General features: G+C 36.7%; 1 protein-coding gene across 1 annotated transcript in view; it reads right to left on the bottom strand.

The window, feature by feature from the left end:
• Positions 1-20,360, bottom strand: part of cyhr1 (cysteine/histidine-rich 1) — a 41,425-nt gene that overhangs the window by 2,157 nt on the left and 18,908 nt on the right. Inside the window, exons 2-3 of the mRNA XM_039736224.1 lie at positions 18,467-18,705; positions 18,108-18,319 (exon numbers count right to left, since the gene is read on the bottom strand). Of these exons, the coding sequence (XP_039592158.1) occupies positions 18,108-18,319; positions 18,467-18,705 (451 nt within the window). The remainder of the gene's footprint in view (positions 1-18,107; positions 18,320-18,466; positions 18,706-20,360) is intronic.

Genomic DNA, 20,360 nt, shown 5'->3' with positions numbered 1-20,360 from the left:
AGCTTTCTAACTGGACTTTAAGTCTATTTTAGGCAAAATCTTGTTTGCCAAACTCTCTTGTCCCTAAAAAGTGTATTAAGGTGGTAGAAAATATTTCCAGCCTTTACCAGCACACTTTTTTGGGTTTCATTGTCTTCAACTGAAAAGAAAAAAAAAAAAATCAAACCTGGTGAGTGACTTTTCATCATCTGTGCCTATGACAAGTAAAAGACATTTGTGAAGAATGAAGGAAGCAACTCGGACTGAAGAAAAGTGTTACAAACGGCTCAAGATGAAGAAATACAACAGGGAAAGTACTGCTGCTGAACTGTATTGTGTCTTCATCAGGGTTTCCTGTGCATTAATTAAATGAAAGGTTGTGCATATACTCTGATAACAACACAAGAATATATATATAGCTATATACATACACACACTTTGTTTTATATATATCAATATCTCATAAAAGTGAGTACACCCCTCACATTTCACAAGCTGACTAAGGACATGGATTACTGGAACAACGTCCTGTGGTCTGTTGAGACCAAGATAAACTTATTTGGTTCAGATGGTGTCAAGTGTGTGTGGCGGCAACCAGGTGAGGAGTACAAAGACAAGTGCGTCTTGCCTACAGTCAAGCACGGTGGTGGGAGTGTCATGATTTGGTGCTGCACGAGTGCTGCCGGCACTGGGGAGCTACAGTTCATGGAGGGACATTTTTCACTTAGGGGTGTACTCACTTTTGTTGCCAGTGGTTTAGACAATGGCTGTGTGTTCAGTTATTTTGAGGGGACATCAAATTTACACTGTTATACAAGCTGTACACTGACTACTTTACATTGTATCAAAGTGTCATATCTTCAGTGTTGTCCCATGAAAGATATAATCAAATATTTACAAAAATGTGAGGGGTGTACTCACTTTTGTGATATACTGCATATATGCACATGCACATGCACATACACACACACACACACACACACACACATTCCCTAATGGGGGAAAAATGTAAAAAGAAAATGCCTCTACCTACATTAAAATGGGTTTTCTCCACTGAATGACAACACTCATCACTTCTCTCAATAGTTTTGATTCTTAAATATTCCTCTTGTATCTGCCTCTGTACGCATTCACCTGTCTTTTTTACATTCATTCATCCATTCACTTACACAAATTATCCATTACAGGATCACAGGTTGAACCACAGCCTACTCCTAAAGGATTATTTTATTATACAGGAAGACGCCTCATGCATTTTAGAGTCCTGTCTAATTTAACACATTTTGGTCACACAAAAAAACAGTTTCTGAACAGGTCAACACAATTCGCTAGAGATCTTTTACCGACCTCAATAGTTTTAGTGTGGTCATTACTCATTTACTCTAATTCAGCAAGATGTTAACAAACACTTCTTTAGGACTTCATAACACAAAACATCAGTAAAGTGTTTCTTCATCACAGCAATGTGATCTACAAACAAAACTTCACTTTGGAGTGGTCTGAAGTGGTTTAACGGAGACACTGTTGATATTACATTACAGTGGAAGCTCGAGATATGAACAGCTCTGTATACAAGAAATTCAAGATACGAGGAAAGTATGAGCGAAAAATTCGGATCTAAATACGAGCATTGGCTCGCATAACGAGCCAGGCTGTGGGTATGCGTGATGTGTTTCCCGATCCACCTCGACTTGGGGATTCACCCAAGCTGACGCTGCCCGCCCGTCAGCTCACTCAGTGTTCCTTGTTCTCCCGTAGCGCGAGGATCTACGTGTTTGTGATTTCATTGTTTTTTTTTTTGCATTTAACGTGAAAATAATTATTCCACGAGAGAGCCTTCCTGAATCAGAGGGGGACTCTCCTTCCCCACAGTAACCCGTTTCCTCCTCCCCACCTCCCTATCGTTTCCCTCAAGCCAGCCAGGACTCTTCATAAAGGTAAACTACAGTTATATTATTTACCAATGTTATTTATTAAAGGTAAACTACGGTATATATTATTTATCAGTGTTATTTGTTAGGAAAATTGATTTTTATGTTGATAATTTTGGGGGTGCGGAACGGATTAACTGGATTTCCATTATTTTCAATGGGGAAGTTTGTTCTAGATATGAGAAATTCGCTATACGAGCTCAGTGCTGGAACGAATTAAACTCGTATCTCGAGGTTCCACTGTATTTAGTGTAAAACCTGTGAATCCTTCATATTAGCAAGTAATTTTACCATCATGCCACACTACACAGAGATGAACACATTTATTTTTAGAGTGCTTAGGTTATATAAAAAAAAAAAAAAATCACAGCAAAGTTGTACTTCTTGTAGACGTGCACTGTTGCAGTTTATTTTGGGCATGTTGCTAGGATAAACTGTCACTTTTGTCTCTATGCCTTTTGCCAAATGAGTGTCTCATTCTCTGTGAAAGTGGATTTTAATGGTACCTCTCATTTGCTTACATTTACTGTGGAGAATAAAACGTAAAACCTTATGTATAATCTTTTTCATATGTATAAAACTGGTGTATGCAGTTCCACATGCACATACGTTTCTAAAATTTGCCTCATTTCAAACTGTGCTAAAATATGGAAATCTGCTGCAGGTATCCAACACTCCAGCACACTGCACATTCCTATCATGAATTCCATGCCAAAGTTTAGACACCCCAGCCAAATTACTCTGCATATTTTGTTGACGTTTGAAGTAAACAGTTAAAACAATGGCATTTTTTATGACATTAATGTACAGTTAGTTACAATTTATTCGATGAACAAAAAAAAAAAAAAACAAAAAAAATCAAGAGCAAATGTAGCGTATGGCAATATTATTCACCCTGCCAAGTCAGTAGTTTGTAACACCCCCTTTAACAAACACAGCTTGCCAAGGTTTTTTTGTAGCCAACTAGGAGTCTTCTTATTCTGGTTTTGGAATCGTTTTTCCCATTCTCCCTTGCAGATCACTTCTAGCTGTGTGGTGTTCCTGGGCTGTCTTGTGTGCACAGCATGTTTAAGATCCACACACAGCTTTGATAATAGACTTTGATGATAAAGTCTGGGGGCTGCTCTTTTTTTCTCGCCAAACAAAACAAAGATTTTGATTTTAACTTCATGTTTCCACAGTATTCGATTCCAAAATATTTCTGTTATATAGATATTGTTTTTTGTGATGAAACTGCAGGTAAGCTTTCCTTGTCATGGCTCTTCAACGAAGGCCAGGTCCATGTTAGTAAGGCTGCACCGCCACTCCTTTCTCAGCTAAACCTGCCTGCAGCTCCCTTGCAGCCATGAGGGGTTGCTTTGCTCTACTGCACAGTAACCAAGTTGTTCTAATAATAATACTACTACATTTTATTTATATAGCACCTTTCCCATGCTCAAGGCACTTACAGAATATAAGAAAAAAACAGCAGGGTATACAGTGTATAGCATTGTACAAACCAACCAAATAAATAAAGAAGAAGATTAAGACAGTAAAATCAGAGAAAGCCTAACAGACAACATAATTGATGGTCTAGCACACACACATACAGGTTACATGAGCATCTTGACAGAGAGATAAACTGAGAGAAGGGGAATAAAGACAAGTAGAGCTAAAAGCCTTCCTGAACAGATGAGGTTTGAGTTGTTTTTTAAAAGAATTCATGGAGTCAGCTGATCTAATTTATTTTGGTAGGTCATTCCAGAGTCTGGGCGCTATACAGCTGAAGGCCTTGTCACCCATGGTGTGTAGATTAGTGTGGGGCACAACAAGATTCAGAGGACCTTAGTGGGCGGACAGGCACATAGTGATGGAGAAGGTCACTGATGTAGCTTGGCACAAGGTCGTTTAAGGCTTTGTAGGTTATTAGTAGGATTTTATATTTGATTTTGTAAGACACAGGGAGCCAGTGAAGACGGAGTAGGATGGGTGTGATGTGCTCGCTGCTGCTGGTTGGAGTAAGGACTCTTGCAGCCGAGTTTTTAATAAGCTGGAGCTGTGATATGAGATTAGAAGGGGCACCTGTCAGTAGGGAATTACAATAATTGATGCGGGATGTGATAAAAGCAGGGACAAGTTTCTCAGCATTAGAAAAGGAGAGGAAGGAGCGAACACAGGATATGTTATGGAGGTGAAAGGAAGAAAGTTTCTTAATGTGATTTATGTGGGCAGAATAAGAAAGGGAGGAATCAAAAATGACACCAAGATTCTTTGCAGTAGAGGCAGGTCTGATGAGATCACCGCCAAGATGGACTGGGATAGGAGCTCATTTTATTAAGTTGCACTTTAGTCCCAATTTGCAGGAGTTCAGTTTTGTTGCAATTTAATTTTAAATAGTTCTGCTCCATCCAGGTTTTAATTTCACTAAGGCAGGTTGTGAACTGAGAAAGCTCTGATGAAGTTCCACTTTTAACATTGAAGTAAAGTTGAGTATCATCTGCATAAAAATGATAGCCCAGTTAATAGCTACGAATAATAATAGGAATTCTATTAGCCAATTTTCTTGTCTTGACCGTTATGGTTCCCCTTAACCGTTGAAACTGCTAAATGTAGGTTCTTTCATATATTTGTCTAGCCCTCCCTTTCTTTATAGGCATCATTTACTTTTATTTTCAGATTTTCAGTTATTTACTTAGAAGAGCACACTGTTGTTGAGTGTTGAACAATGTTTGAAGAGTCAAAGTATTTATTAGGCTCTAGAATTGTCATCAGCTGACAATTCCAAATGATAAGTGTTTGTCTAGTTGAGAATTAACAAATGAAGACAGACCAGACTAAATAACCTAACAACTGAAAATGTGCCCAAACTTCTGTAAATACCACACTTACTCTTATTATTTTTTTTTTAAACGTTTTTTCAGTTAATCAAATAAACTGCAAACAACTTAATAAAAAATCCCACTTTTTAGTTTCTTTGCTGCAAATTTTATATTTTATTATTTTTTATTTCAAATGTAAATAAAATATGCAATTTGGAGAGGGGTGTCCAAAATTTTGCATGAAACTGTATATGTAATATAAATCCTAATATGCAGCAGCACTCTCTAGTGCACATATCATTAGGTCTTTCATATTTGGCACAATTAAAAAATAAATAAATCTAGGATTCAGTAACTTTTCATGTGATGTTTGCTGAAAATGTAAACACAATTCAAAGCAATTTTTGCACTGTCTTTCTTCTATAAAGTACATGCCTTCATGTAGGGCAATCACTGAACATATAGGGGTGAGTGGGGGTTATGTAAGATTCATTAAATTTTACATGCAGTGGTTTTCAAGGTTTTACTGCACTGTTCCAAACTTTACAATCTTTCAAACACCCTCTCATCATTGTCACTTTCACTCTACTTTTTCTAATGATGGTCATGGCAGCAAGATGCTGAGCTGTAATGAGCAGGCCACCCTGTTCTCAGCAACTTCTTCCAGCAGTTCCTGATGCATTACCAGATGAAAAAAAAGCTTTCTGGGGCAGACATAATCCCTCCAGGTCTGTCCTTCACTCTTTCCCCAGACTGAGCCTTGTACCGCCCAAAGAAATAGTAGTTCTACTACGATTACTCCTGCACTGATGAGCTCCTCACTCTGCCATGCACAGTTAAATATAAAAACCCTGCTTAGGAATATAATTAGAGATACTTATACTTGCAAGCTCATTCTTTTGATCTATACCCATTGCTTATGGAGCAGCTCCTCACCCCTTTCATTTTGCAGAGAAAACAATGGCCTAAGATTGGAAGTGGGGATTCTCAAACCAATCACACACCACCAGGCAATCAAGCTGTTCCATTATGCATTGGAAACTTCAGTCTAATGGAGCCAAATGGATATGAAAACCTTAGGTCGCCGAACTGAATACTGTCCAATCCCGTAATTGTGGATTTTTACTGTTTCAAGAGATGAGGAGAGGTGCACCCTTGGCAAACTCCAATGATCACACTGAATGGATTCAAGTTGATGAACACAGCTGCTGTTTTGTAAATACGAGGTTTGAATGGTATGAAGCAGCAACCCCAGAAGCCTACACCATTTAAGCACCTTCCACATGATACTGTCGGGTACAAGGTTGTACAAGTTTTTTTTTCTGCAAATACTCAAACACAGCTTGTAAAGTCAACCACCATCTTTTCGACTCTGATACTCAGTACACTTACAAACATCTTTGTTTTTAAAAAAATGTGTTAATTATTATGGATAATCTACGACTAGCACAGAAATCCAAGTGAGGTTCTCTGACTTAAATGAGACAATCATGGGCATCATTAATGGATTACAGTGATCCCTCACTATATCACGCTTCGACTTTCGCGGCTTCACTCTATCGCGATTTTTTTCTCATACACGCTTACGTCACTACGCATGCGCTTTCTGAGAACTTTTATCTAAGCCCTACGATGGCTCCTAAACGTGCTGCTTTTTCTATGCCTTCTGACAATAAAACTATGTGCCGGAGGAAGATGCTTACTATCCAGAAGGTGGTGAAACTCTTGGATATGATTAAAGATGGCAATACCCTACAAAAGCCTCCTCACGCATATGAAAAGACAGCGCCAGCAACTGCCTATCAAGATGTTCTTCAGCCATGCATCCAGACACCCATTGCCTACTCCTAGTACTTCTTCACTGAAGACAACAACGCACCTGCTGAAGATACTGCACCACCTCTGAAGACTCTCCTGAGGTCGTGCCTTCATAGGTTAGTGGTTGTGTGCAATTAAATGTACAGTACAATAATCTACTATATAAAAGCGTTCGATATTGTCCTTCCGTCCCGTGAGTGCAAAGCGTAGCGGTATTCCGCTTATTACAGACTTACTACTTGCGGCTTGAAGTACGAAGCAGATGTGAGCAGAGTTCTGGTGCTCTCATCGTTCCCTTGTTTTTGTGCGCGATGCGCTGGAAAAATAGACAAAATTATGTCTCTGGAAATAATTAATGTTGATGGAGTACAAATGCCTCACCGTGTAGTAAATATCAGGGGAGATGGTGCTTGCTTATTCTCATCTATAGCTTATTTAGCGGTACAGATTCGGGCTGACATTGTACGACTTTGGACAGGCAGTTGAGGGGGAAAAAAAAACAAAAAAAAAAAACTTAGGTTTTCGGGAGATGTTATGAATGGGCACTTTGATGTTCTCATTCCCTACACTTACATGCCTGATGTACACATGGAGCGCACACAAATTGAGGATAAAAGTCGGTCGCCTTAAAAGGCGAGTGCGCCTAGTAATATGATATTTGCAACGTCTAATATGTCTTATTTTGTCTAATATATTGGGTAATACGAGTGTAATGGTGACTAAAGGGTGTTTTTTCATGTCTAGAGGGCTCTAATAATGTTAAAAAACGTATTTAGAAGGTCGTAAACAGGTTTTCTATACTCTAACTGCGAAAATATTCGATTTATAAATAAAGAATCCTACTTCGCGAAAATTCATTTATCACGGTAGAGTCTGGAACGGATTAACCGTGATAAACGAGGGTTCACTGTATTCCTTATTTGATCTCTCCTCTTGAACCAGATTATTACGGGCAACTGAACATTCATTTCTAGATGGTGTGCAAAACACTAATGGTAAGCATGGGGTCCTTTAGAGCTCCAGTGATAGCAGAACACTGATATCTTGCTCTGGTACTATGGAAAAATCAATAAACAAACTATGGCGAATATGGTTAAGTAGTATATTAGTATCTTTAGTAGATAAATGACACTACAAATACATACTCTGTAAACAAAACTAATGCCACCTTATACTTCTGACCAGCAAAATGCATACATCGTCAAGACATTATGCATGAAAGAGGGCTGCAGCCATGCTCTAGTCACTCCATCTGAATGCTGATTTACTTTAAAGTACACCAAACAAGGTCTCCTATTATTGGCCAGTGCACACTCCAGCTGACTGACAACGGAGGTCACTCTCCTGCCTTACCACTCAGTCATCTAGCCAGTGAAGCACTTGCAGACCATTCTGCACTGTACTACATTTTTTTCCTCACAAACTTGGTAATAGGTCTTTAGTTTTATCAATATTTATATTTCATTTTTTCCAGGGATAACCACAACATTGATTTTTGGGTTTTCAGGGGGCCCCAGACCCCCATAGCTGCTCTTCACTAACTCCTCATATTTAGCACCCTGTTTTCAGACAACACCGTTCTAATGAAGACTGAATCACACAAGCTCAAACCTCGGCATAATTCTAACGTGTTTAACTTTTCCATTTCAAAACGTTTGCTAAATAATTTGACCCTGTAATATATACAAGTCTACTTTGCAGAGGGAAGAAGCTGCCACTGGGACACTGCGCACCAGAATTTAAAGACTAACGGAGGCCAATGCAATAAAAGCAGTAACCTATCTAGTTGCATATAAATAAATATGTTTAGCGTGCAATGCAGACACAAGAAAAATGTTTAGTTTATCTAAGCCTGGAACAAACATCTATATAACAGCTATAATACGACAATTTTGTTTGTGATTTAAAGCACTGTTATGACATTTGGAATTTAGAAATCAGTATTACTTTTTGCACACAAACAGCATGTTAAGCACTCCTCCACAAATCTAGCCATCAAAAAACAAATTTGAATTGAGATGAATACTGCCATGGCACAATTATAATTTCAGAGTTGGATGCAAACACCACCGAATATTGCTGTACCAATATAGCAGTTGTCAATATACATCTTAAAGCAAGTTGATTCCTTTATTTTATGCTATTAAAAATGAATCCTCTATTTATGCACAAAAATGGTAGTATGAAAGGTACCAATACAAGGACATTGATTAATTACTAGAACAACATGGGTATATACTGTGCTTGTGTCATCCATGACTTAGCCCTCCACAAAGATGCCCTCTGTGTGGAGTTTGCCTGTACTGACTGAAGTATATATGTACTAGAGCTGTGAACTGATGGTGACTTGTCAATTCAATTTGATTCTCGATTTGTACCTGATGATTTGCCATTCGATTCAATTAAAAATAATAACCCATGTGTCTTTCAGAAAATGTATTTTCCAAATAACAAGTCTGCCTCCATAAATGAATCCTCAGTAGACTGCAATAATCTAAGGGTTTTCAAATGGGCCTGGGGTACAGCACACATCTGCCAACGTTGATGTTCTTAAAAAATGAAGTCAGATTTTAAAGATTATCTTTAAATTACCTTAATGTAGCTTTTAAATAAGTATGAATAAAAGAATATGACTATAAAACTGGCAAGTGAAAATTTTGAGACTATAACAACAAAGTACCTATAATTTTTTTTTATAAATACATTCTTAGTTTACATGTAACATTTTAATACACATATCACTTGACTAAATTATAAGCCGTTTACTGCAGGGGTTCCCAAACATTTTAAGCCAAGGTCCCCCAAAGTGCTGTAGCATCTGGTCAGGACAACCCACGAATATAAACCCAATGCTGCAAAGTAGAGCACAATTTTGGATCTCATCCGATCTCTATCACCAGTAACAAGGCATGATTTAGGATAACAGCAGAAAATCCGTAACAACATTACGACTACTGGCACAACTTGTTGATGTCACCCTTTTTTTCCTCAAAATACCCCCTCCAGGAACTGAATGTTTCAAATGACCACAATTTGTTGATCTTAAATGTACTTAACCTTGATTAGGCACAAACAAAAAGTGACGTTTCTTAAATCTCCCATCCCTACTATCATATTTTGTGATTTTAAAAAGTAATAACCGATAGTTTTTGCATAGGTGTGTGTATATGTTGTTTAGTGTTTCTGATGCAAGACAGACGCTTTATTAAATCATTTTTTAAGTGGCTTGATGCTGGATATAAAAAAAATTTAAGTCTAAAATTATACAGTGAACAGTATACATGAGAATTAAGGTCAAAAGAAGTATTCACAACTAACATACTACTTCAGGTTTATAAAAAAAAAAAAAAGAGCAAAACAACTCCAAATTCAGCTTGCAGGCGAGGTCTGCTTCTTGGTTTTACCCTTATATCCTCTATTTAAAGGAACAATGATTGCCAATTCTGTCTGAAACAAAAGCTTAACCATTGTTAATTAACATCAGTTAAACACTAAAATGTAATGTTTGATATGTTTACTTTGATTAATAATAGTTAACATTTGTATTTGTTCCTCATTGTATATTAATCTGCAATAGTCTGACAATTTGTACCAATAATTTTAAAAATGATGGTACACTAAAAACGTTCACCAAAACTAAAAATATTTTAATGCTGGTGGAATGGACCTGACAGAGAGGGAGACACTCTGTTTGAACTTCTCATGTGAGAAAGATGGCACTCAGCTGTTAAAATGGTCTTTTTTTGCTAAAATCCCTTGTTTTTGATGCATGGTTTATAGGCAATACATGTATTGAATAAAGGGAAATGTAAAGAAATAGAGAACGAGAGGGTGGGGTTACCTTGATGTCTCCCTCTGCTTACTAGGGGTCCAAACTGTTGTAGGTGGATGTGTGACAATAAAGAGGAGAACATGGTGGGGTGCAAGAGATAAGAGTGAAGTCTCCCAGCATGGAGCACCATGTTAGAATTGAAGCAAAGCCAAGCATGGAGAAACAAGAGCTGTGTTTTTTAACAGGCCACTTTTCCCAGTTTTGTGTGTGTGTGTGTGTGCGCATCGTGCAGCTTGAACCCACAGATCTAGTCAATAACTATACTGATATTAAGACTAGTTTAATCAACAATTGAAGAACATTAAGTTATACTTGTTTAAACTATAACTAGAATTAGAATTAGTACAGGCAGAAATCTGCCATTTCTCAAATGCAAAGTATCACTAAAAAAATGTAACATTTATTAAAGGAATATTCCACCCAACAGAAGAAAAACTGCTCATCACTATTTGTTTCATCATGTTCAACACAAGATGGCAGTCTACGGTAAATACGATTTTGAATTCCTGGAAAAAAACGGTGCATCTTCTGCCCAATCCCAGTGTAATTTAATATAGATTAAAACTGATCCTGAATCGAACCAAGTTTCCTTCATGCCATGTATTAAAGGATGACTAAACAAACAGTTAGTTATTTACATATCACTTTTCTTTAAATAAGAAAACTGTCAAACATTCAACATACTTCATGAACTAAGATTTCTCAACTAATGCAGGTTCCTAAAAATCCATTTTCAATGCGTCTATTCAAAAAACTGAATTGAAGTGAAAGGATTGATAAAAATCCCTACATCATTTAATCTAGCGGAGCTCTAATATAAAATATATTTTCAACCTGTTTTATACAAATGTATAATTATACTGTAGATTCTTATCTAATTCTATATAAGACTAGGAATGGTTTTCTCTACTTAGAGTGGCTAAAGAGTGTACACACACAATCATTTGCAGTGAATTCAGAATATTTATCCAAAAGAAATCGACAACAAGATCTCTTGCAGGGTCTCCACTTTTGTAACTAATCTGACCTATGTTGTAGTATCAGCGTCAGTCAGTGTTTCATTAAATTGCCCTACAGTGGGACTGAAGCCCATCCAGGCCTAGTTCTTGACAACAGTAAATTGCAAAACGTTTGTTTTCAAATACCTTATAAACAAGAGAAAGACTTCCTAGCTATGAATTCAATGTTTATTATTTGTAGATTTGTAAATGCACATTTTTAATCCATGATTAGAGAATCTAATCTGTGGGAATCTACTATTTGTACTTTGTATAATGGTTAAATTCTGTTTTTATGAAGATGTTCCAGTTAGACACTTTTTAGACATTATGTGGCTTGTAGATTTCTGTTCTAAAATTACCTTTGCTAAAATGTTTTATGGCATCTTCAGGATATGAGCAACAGGTTCACATGCCAAAACATCACATTTAAAAGTTGCCTTCTAAGCCTTTTACCTTTCAGTATCATATAAAACTAGACTCATTTCACTTATTGTTTTTTTAATTTGCAGGCTGCATAGTTACAGAGCTGCACTTCTCCAATTTTTTTAACATCTTTGTTTGGAATGCAGTTCAAATTAACAGTATTTCTGAAATGACTAAAGCAACTAGCAGATTTCACTTTAAGATATTAGTTACTTTAAAATGTTTTTGTTTTGGACACTTTAACATTAGATACCTGGGGAGCATGGAGGTCTAATGATTAACATTGCTGACTAACAGCTGCAAACACCTTGGTTCCAATCCATGCACAGAAAATGTCTATGTGAATTTTGCATAATTTTACACAATATTTGGATAACGCCTTTACCCAGGGCAAATTACAATAACATAGAATTGGAGCACAAGTAAGTCAAGTGGTTTGTTTGCTCATGGATACACTGACGCAAATGCAGAAATTGAACTGGCTACCTTGAGGTTTAAAGTCCAATACCTTAGGCACTTCACCAGGAATCTTCAATCATGGTACAGGAAGACTACAGTTTTTTGTTCCAACCAGATTCCAAACTAGAAGGCTGTCCTTGTGGATAAATTGTATTTAATGATATGTCTTGTTAATGCTTTCAATTCATGCAATACAAATTTTAATTAAATTGTAGTTTCCTTTTCTGAGAACATTATCAACATATTTTGTGAACCAGAACAGATTTGCACTTCATGATGCCCCCCTTTTCTCTCTCATGTATTTCTAAACATTTTGTTAACATGATGCTTCATGATGCACACTCAAAACTGTAACGAAGTTAGCTGGAGAGCTGATGGTTTCTTTGTTACTTGCATTTTAGTATTAACAGTGGCTGGTTAAGAAAACAGGAAACAATTTAAACCTAAATATGGCTACTTAAAACTAAGAAGCTTCTAAAATACAGTAAGCTTCCCTAATTTGGGATCAACTGGTGTGGCATGCACAAGATGAAGTACTTCTCATCATTTTTGATGCAGACACCTATTGGTTTGCTCTTAGCAAAACAAGAGTAATTTTCTACACGAAATATGGTCCAAAAATGTGTTGATTTTTTGGGGGGGAGAAAATAGGAGAAACCCCAAAACCCTCAGTGTCTTGCATAACCAGACATCAACACGCACTGAATGGAATATCAAATGTAGGTGGTTTCTCATACCAATGAGTGCGGATGCACCAGACCCCCCCAAAAAAAAGAAAGTGATTTCAAAGTGTTTCTTACTAATTCTTATTAACATAATAGGCAATTAAGGATTCTGAATTCATAACAAGCAAGTTAACAAAAATTAAGCCCAAAATAGAAATCAAAGGTACAGTTCAATGCTAGTTTGATTTATGGACAATATACCATTTGATTAAAAACCTGAAAAGGAGAGAGGAAGGTGATAAGTGGAAAGTTAAAACTTTTTAAAAAGACTCAAACTGCAGCAATGTTTCAAAACAAAATAATAATCTGGCAGCAAACCGAGAAACTACATGTCGACAAGGACACAAAACTCAGGTAGTATTTGATCAGAACAAACAGAGAAGGTGGATGTTTTGGAGTTCCTCTTTGTGGAGTTTTATGGCCGGATGGGGTAATAAACGACATTCATAAGACACTAAGAACAAGGCAACAACTGCAAAAGTGGCACATTTCAGAAAATTATGCACTAACATTTTTACATCTAGAAGCTAAAGTTAGTGCCATCAAATGAGTACTGAGGTATGATATTTATTTTGCTTTTAAATGAAACTTGCTACCATTGGCTTATTTAATATAATTGCCAAGGTTTCTTAACTTTTGTAACGCTTCACTGCGAGTTTTTTCTGCTTTCCCTCACTACAGTGCAGTACCAGTATACCCTGCATTCTCATACATTTTCATCATATAGCATAGTCCTACTTTTCCCCATTCACAGTTTAGTTCCTTTTAAAATTGCATAATTTACAGACTAACCCCTTTGCTCATTTAATAAATTTTATTTGTTAAAGAGGGACACCCAACTTAATAACAACACAGAAATTTATATTACTTGTTCATTATACATGTAAACAATTTTATCATCAAGTGAAAACTTCTCACAAATAGTCTCAATTATATTTGTGAAAAGTGCTGTACATATTTTTATTTAGGAACAGGAGTACACTGGAGATAGTTAAATGCCCAATCTGTTAACTGTCAGCAGGGACAATCACTTCAGTAACATCGATTTTCATGGTATACCGAGACCCTAGCCATGGTTGTGGTACATGATAAATTGGTCATTGATAGGAGTTTACTGTACAAGTGAAACATTCTACTGAGGCACAGGACATGGGTCAGGTTGCAGCAACAATATTTTATAATTAATAATAAACATGACTCTGTCATACAGCTGATTTCATCTGGCAGTGTGTATCTATGTAGCGACACATTATTATGATGCAACTCATTTACGCATTCCAAATGTCCGCTCTGAATACAAGCTTTCCGACTAATTGTCTTTTCATCTTGTGTCTTTTTGGTAAAATGCTTTTGTACATGCCTGGTGACAGTGCCCGAAGATGGAATGTGGTAATCTGGCTGCTGAAAGCCTTTGCCATCAACCATGATGAATAGTAACAATCCTCTTTCATCAACATACACACAATCCGATTGATTTTCTTTCTGCTTGTCATTATATGCTTACTTTGTATATCATAATGTTTCTATATGTATTCCTCTGGTATTTCACACCGTCTCCTGTGAACTTCTACACCATTTCACTAAAAATGCTCTAAGCTTGAGTCATGTTTAGATTTCCCTCATTTTTAGGGAAGCCATCTCTTTTGCTTTAGAAAGTAAAATGATGCGATGTGTAACTTAAATGCTGCCTTTATGTGTATCTGTTTAAATGAACATCTTATTTCATGGTTAATTTTTATCAGGTGTAGCTATGTAGCAAGTCAATTTAACAACACAAATTTTATATAAAATTTGTGTACTATACAATGGTAAGATTATTCACCTCAACTTAAAATGTTCAAAGTTACTAGAAAATTAGTAAAAATGGGTAATATTGTATATATTTAAATTTTATCTTTGTGCTTTGTCATAAATAAAATCAAAGGGGAGCTGTAAGTGAAAATGCCTGTTGCATGGTTTAGTCATGCAGTGACATCAAACAATCAAGCGCAGGCCTAAAACCTGGAAGTCCTGCCTTAAGATCATTCTTTTTGAATTACAGTATACTGTATACTTGTGTATAAGTCGTGGTCTTGAAACCCGAAAAATCGATCATAAAAATCAGACCCGACTTATACATCCGTTCAAAAATACAACTTTTTTTTTTTTTTTAACTTCGTTTCCTCCAATCTCACACCAGTTCCTCAGACACATTGAATTTTGTTGCAGCAGCGCAGTTACCAATTTCATTCACCACTCCAACGACTTTTGAGGTAAAACTAGCTTCATATTTTCTTCTGATCGAATGCTCCATCGTAGATAAGGGATGCTCTTATGATAAAGGTTTATGAGAGTGTGAGACAAAACACAATGGTGCAAACATCATTTTGGAATAGTTAAGGTATTACTGTGTGGCCACATAGGCACTACACACAGAAAAAGACAGTTTGCTCCGTGGTTACTCTCTCAGGTGGGTGTTAGCATATCATAAACTCTTGGACCAATATCATGAGTTTTCCGCATTCGACTTATACAATCAACATTATAAAATACCAGAAATTATATGTTAAAAATCAAGCCCCGACTTATACATGAGTATATACGGTATATACTGTGATAGAAAAGGAGTGAAGGATTCATACTACAGAAATTATCTGCTGGATCAGAACGGATTATTCAATGGCTATATTGAAGGAAACTTCCATAACTCACAAATATGAACAAAAGTAAATCAAAGAACATCTCTCAGGACTAAGGACGCAATTCACATATAACACACCCTGTATGGCTGAAACTTCAAGATACTACTAAAACTCTTCCTTTGAATCAATAAGGATTTCTATGGAGACATTACAAGAGACTGATAAAAGCATATAAAACAATAATCCAAGGGTTTAAACATTTAATATACTGTTTTTGTGGACCTCACTAAAACATGGGTTTTGTTAAGAGTACAAATTTGTTTGATCTGTTCAGTAGCATAGCCTTCCCCTTATAGCCTAGCTCACCTTTTAAATATTTGGTAGCATGCATTAAACGAAAGCTAGTACAGTGACAGCGACAAATAAAGTGGTTCAATATTAAAAAAATTTAAATAAATTCTACAAAGGAGCCAAAGGATGACCATTTCACTGCATGCACTGGCAAGACTACATGTTTCAGAAATAAAAGACAAAAATAATTATTTCCTCTCAAATTCAAAATTTAGTTTCTAGTACCAAAAGCATATTTATTTACAGGCTGGTCTCGTGTTAAGGCATTCCTTAGATATGAACGAGCACATAAATCATTTATCTTTTTTTTTTTTCTGACAAGTACAAGCAAGCAGCTAGACAGGAAGGTGTCCATTTACCGAGAGCAATTTCTCCCAACCATTCAAGAACAGTTTAGTGATAAACAATGTCTTTTCCAGCATGATGGAGAACAGTGCCATAAGGCAAAAGTGCTAACTAAGTGGTTCGGGGAACAAAACATCGACATTTTGGGTCCATGACCAGGAAACTCCCAAAACCTTAATCCCATTGAGAACTTGATGTCAATCCTCAAGAGGCGGGTGGACAAACAAAAACCCACAAATTCTGACAAACCCCAAGCATTGATTATGCAAGAATGGGCTTCCATCTGTCAGGATTTGGCCCAGAAGTTGATTGACAGCATGCCAGGGCAAACTGCAGAGGTGTTGAAAAAGAAGGGCCAACACTGCAAATATTGACTTTTGGCATAAACTTAATGTAATGTCAATAAAAGCCTTTGAAATTTATGAAATGCTTGTAATTATACTTTTGTATACCATAGAAACATCTGACAAAAAAAGATATAAAAACAGTGAAGCAGCAAACTTGTATCATTCTCAAAACATTTGGTAATGATTGTACAATAAAAAGTAATATTAGCTGACCAGTACAAATCTAGTACAGCAGAAATTTTATCAACTTGTGGCAAAGGTGGCATCCAGTTACAGTGCCATGTTTAAAGTCACTGGGATGTTCTGTATGATCCACTCAACTGCCTATGTTTATTAATAGAGATTGCCTGGCTTTGTGCTTGATTTTATGCACCTTGTAACAAAGGGTGCCTTTGATAGGCAGTGTGATGTAGTGGTTATGGTTTTGGACTTCAAACCCTGAGGTTGTGGGTTCAAATCCTGCTACTGACACTTTGTGACCATGAGCAAGTCACTTGAACTTCCTGTGCCCCAATTGGAAAAACAAAATGTAACCAATTCTATCATAAATGCTGAAAGTTGCCATGGATAAAGGCATCGTCCAAATAAGTAACTGTAAACACACTCAAACTCAATAATTGGAAGGGGTATCCACATACTTTTGACCACACTACAATTCATAAGTTTGACACTTGTCACTAATTATACAGTTCTGGGACAGGATTTTATACTTACTGTTACATGAATTCATAGTTGGTAATGTTAAGCAAAAGTTGTGTGTGAGTTAGATGAATTATAAATTTTAAACATATTCTTCCTAGAGTGTCTGTTTTCTGAGCGCATGAGTCGATTCCTGCTTTATGCTCAAAACTGCCAGGATAACCTAAAATTCCCCAGAACCCTGAAATTTCTTAAGCTGTTGCAAGAATACATGGATGGGTTTTCTTTTTACAAATACAAAAAAGAAATCATCTAAAGGGAAAAAAGTTTAATTTAGAAGACATTGAGAAAAGTGAAAAATGGCGAATATGATATTGCATTTTGGAATTCAAACCCAGTACTTACAATAGACACAAATGACAATCTGGATTTTGACAAAGTAGTCTAATTTAACAAAAATGACTTACTTTAGCTAGCACCACAGACTATGATCAGATCACACAATGAGATTGCAACTCTAAACATGCCAACTGTTTCAGAGACAGATATTATTAAGCTTACGGTAATGTAAGTAATGATGGAAAAATAATCCATGCATGTTCTATGCAAAAGTAATAGCAAATATGTTTTGCATTCAGGAATAACCGGTAAAGCAGGTTTTCTGAAATTAACTGTTTAACAACTTGACTCCACTTTGCTTATGTTCTAGTGTGCTTTTTATGTTCAATCAGTTGGGGGCTTATATCTACTGCAGTTGAACTCTCTTTCATTATTAGAAAAGGGCCACACTCAACTTGTAGGTTAAGCTGGGGGTGTAATTATCTCCATCTGCCCTCACCTGTAAAGCCGATTTTCTCGAAGCAAAGCAGACTGAAGATACCATTGTAGAGCTGCATTTCTTTGCGGTGTGACTGGTCCATCTCATCCAAAATGCCCATCAGCTCATTGCCAGTCTTTGTGGGGTGGCTGCACTCTGCCTCGTGAACAGTCAGCTCATGAAAAGGTCCCTGCCAAGGGCAGCCAATCCGTTTGTACTTGCATTGTGTTACCCTGCAATAGTTGGTGGGGAGAGACAGTTAAAAAAAAAAAACACACACCACAATTGATCCTGAGTACCAAATCATGATAACAACTATTCCCACTGTTTTGTACACCTTCCCCCTGCTGCACCTTGTCCACAGCCTTACAATACTCTACCTGTCCTGACACTCCTCTTTCTGATGTCTTTCAAGTATGCTGCGAGGGAACTGTTTTAAACAGAAGCCACATTCACAAGGCAACTCGCTCACTGCTTTCTCCACTGCCAGGTTACGGCAGCACAGGCTCTTGCTGATCTCACAGCGACAGTTTGGACAGGTGGCCTGTTCCTCCTTCAATCGAGCGTCTGCCAGCAGATGGATGAAACATCCTGCACACATTAGATGCCCATTTGTACACTACAGAGGCAGATAAAGAAACATACCACATTAAGCACTGTACCCCTCAAAAAAACTGCTCATCTCATAAGTACACACAGTAAGCTAAAAATGAAATGGAACCTTCTGAATGGTGGTGGTTTTATTGTGCCCCTCCATGTTTATATACATGTATACTGTATATACATACATATATACATATAAAAATAGCGCCTTCCATCATCCTCATGCATGGAACAGTTTATTTAATTCAAGTTGTGCAGGTGTCCAGTTTGGACTTTAAAGCCTACCAATAAAGTTACTTTTAAAGCTAGTCATCTCACCATGTGAAAACACTACAACACATTAGAATAAATCAAAATAAATAATGACAATGTAAAAACCAACAAGAATCTCTCATGTTTTTAAAACAAGTCACTTTTTGGGTGGCCTCCCTAAAAATGCAAAAATGGATATTTCACGTCTTCTCTTGACTTTGGCCCCTTCTTGTTCTTTTCCCTTTTCAGATTATCCAACATGGCTTCACATATATGTTGAGGTCATGGCTCTGCAGTGACCTGTATAATAATTTTAGTGTTCCATTTGTAGACTTCAAGTTGGTCTAATTTTGTTTGAGAATGTTACAATGATTAAACATGGTTCTTTACACCAATTAAACTAGCCCCAAAAGTTACAGCATGATGAATCAAAATCTGCTTATAATTTATAACCTGTCACCATTTCACTGATTTTATTCTTCAGTGACCAGTTAAATATTGATCAAGAGATTAACTATGGTTATTATACGGTTTAAGAACAGAGGTTCAGTGAAATATCACACAATCATCCATTGTGCCATATTGCACATGTACAGTGAGTCACCTACAATGTTTTTTCCATGCCATGTCAAGTAAACTTTCGTGAGCCCATGAAAATCATATATTGTATGCCTGCCTCTGATTGGCTGTCATTACAACTGAACAACTGAACTGTTAAATGTGAAAGGGCGCCTGGCTTTAAAATTACCACCTAAGGGAAAGAGGAAAAAAAGTTTTAAGTGTCCTACTTTGTCCAGATTAAGTGTCCCCAATATTGATCCTGCTTGAAATTTCCTTATAAAAAATTGACCAACACATCTTGAAAATCCAGTCTGTTGTTCACAGATTACTGCTTTGTTGATGGAAAATTGCAATTGTATGTCTGTAAAAGTGTGTTATCCGTTTCCAAATATCTCCTTGACATTACAGTTAACATCCAATACAGTACACCCATTTATTAAGAACCACCAGACCTGGTTCAATTAATCTCTGCCTTGTTAATTTGAAATCATAAATGCTTTAGGTAGAATTTAAACAGGTGGAACAGCTGCAAATCTGAGCAACAGATTAGGAAACAAATCTGTGTTGCAGCCAACTCAAAGTTATCAAGAAGATTTTGGAAAAACAAATTGTTACTTTTTAATGTATCAATTATTAAATATATTTGAAGAGCGCATAAAAGTCTACTGCTCAGGTTACTAGTTTTAAAAAAATAACTTTCTTGGGTGCTGTAACAACACAGTGCTATAAGGCTTAAGCCAACATATTCATGAGAGAATGTTGCCCAATCATAAGAGCCTCAGATTCCATACCATAAGGTTATTTAGCTACCACTACAATTAAACTCTCTGTGGGACACCATCTGTTAGTGCTCACACT

The sequence above is a fragment of the Polypterus senegalus genome, chromosome 15 (genome assembly GCF_016835505.1).
Source record: "Polypterus senegalus isolate Bchr_013 chromosome 15, ASM1683550v1, whole genome shotgun sequence".
Taxonomy (NCBI): domain Eukaryota; kingdom Metazoa; phylum Chordata; class Cladistia; order Polypteriformes; family Polypteridae; genus Polypterus; species Polypterus senegalus.
Note: the sequence above shows the minus strand (reverse complement) of the source record. Positions and strands in the feature narration are given on the sequence as shown.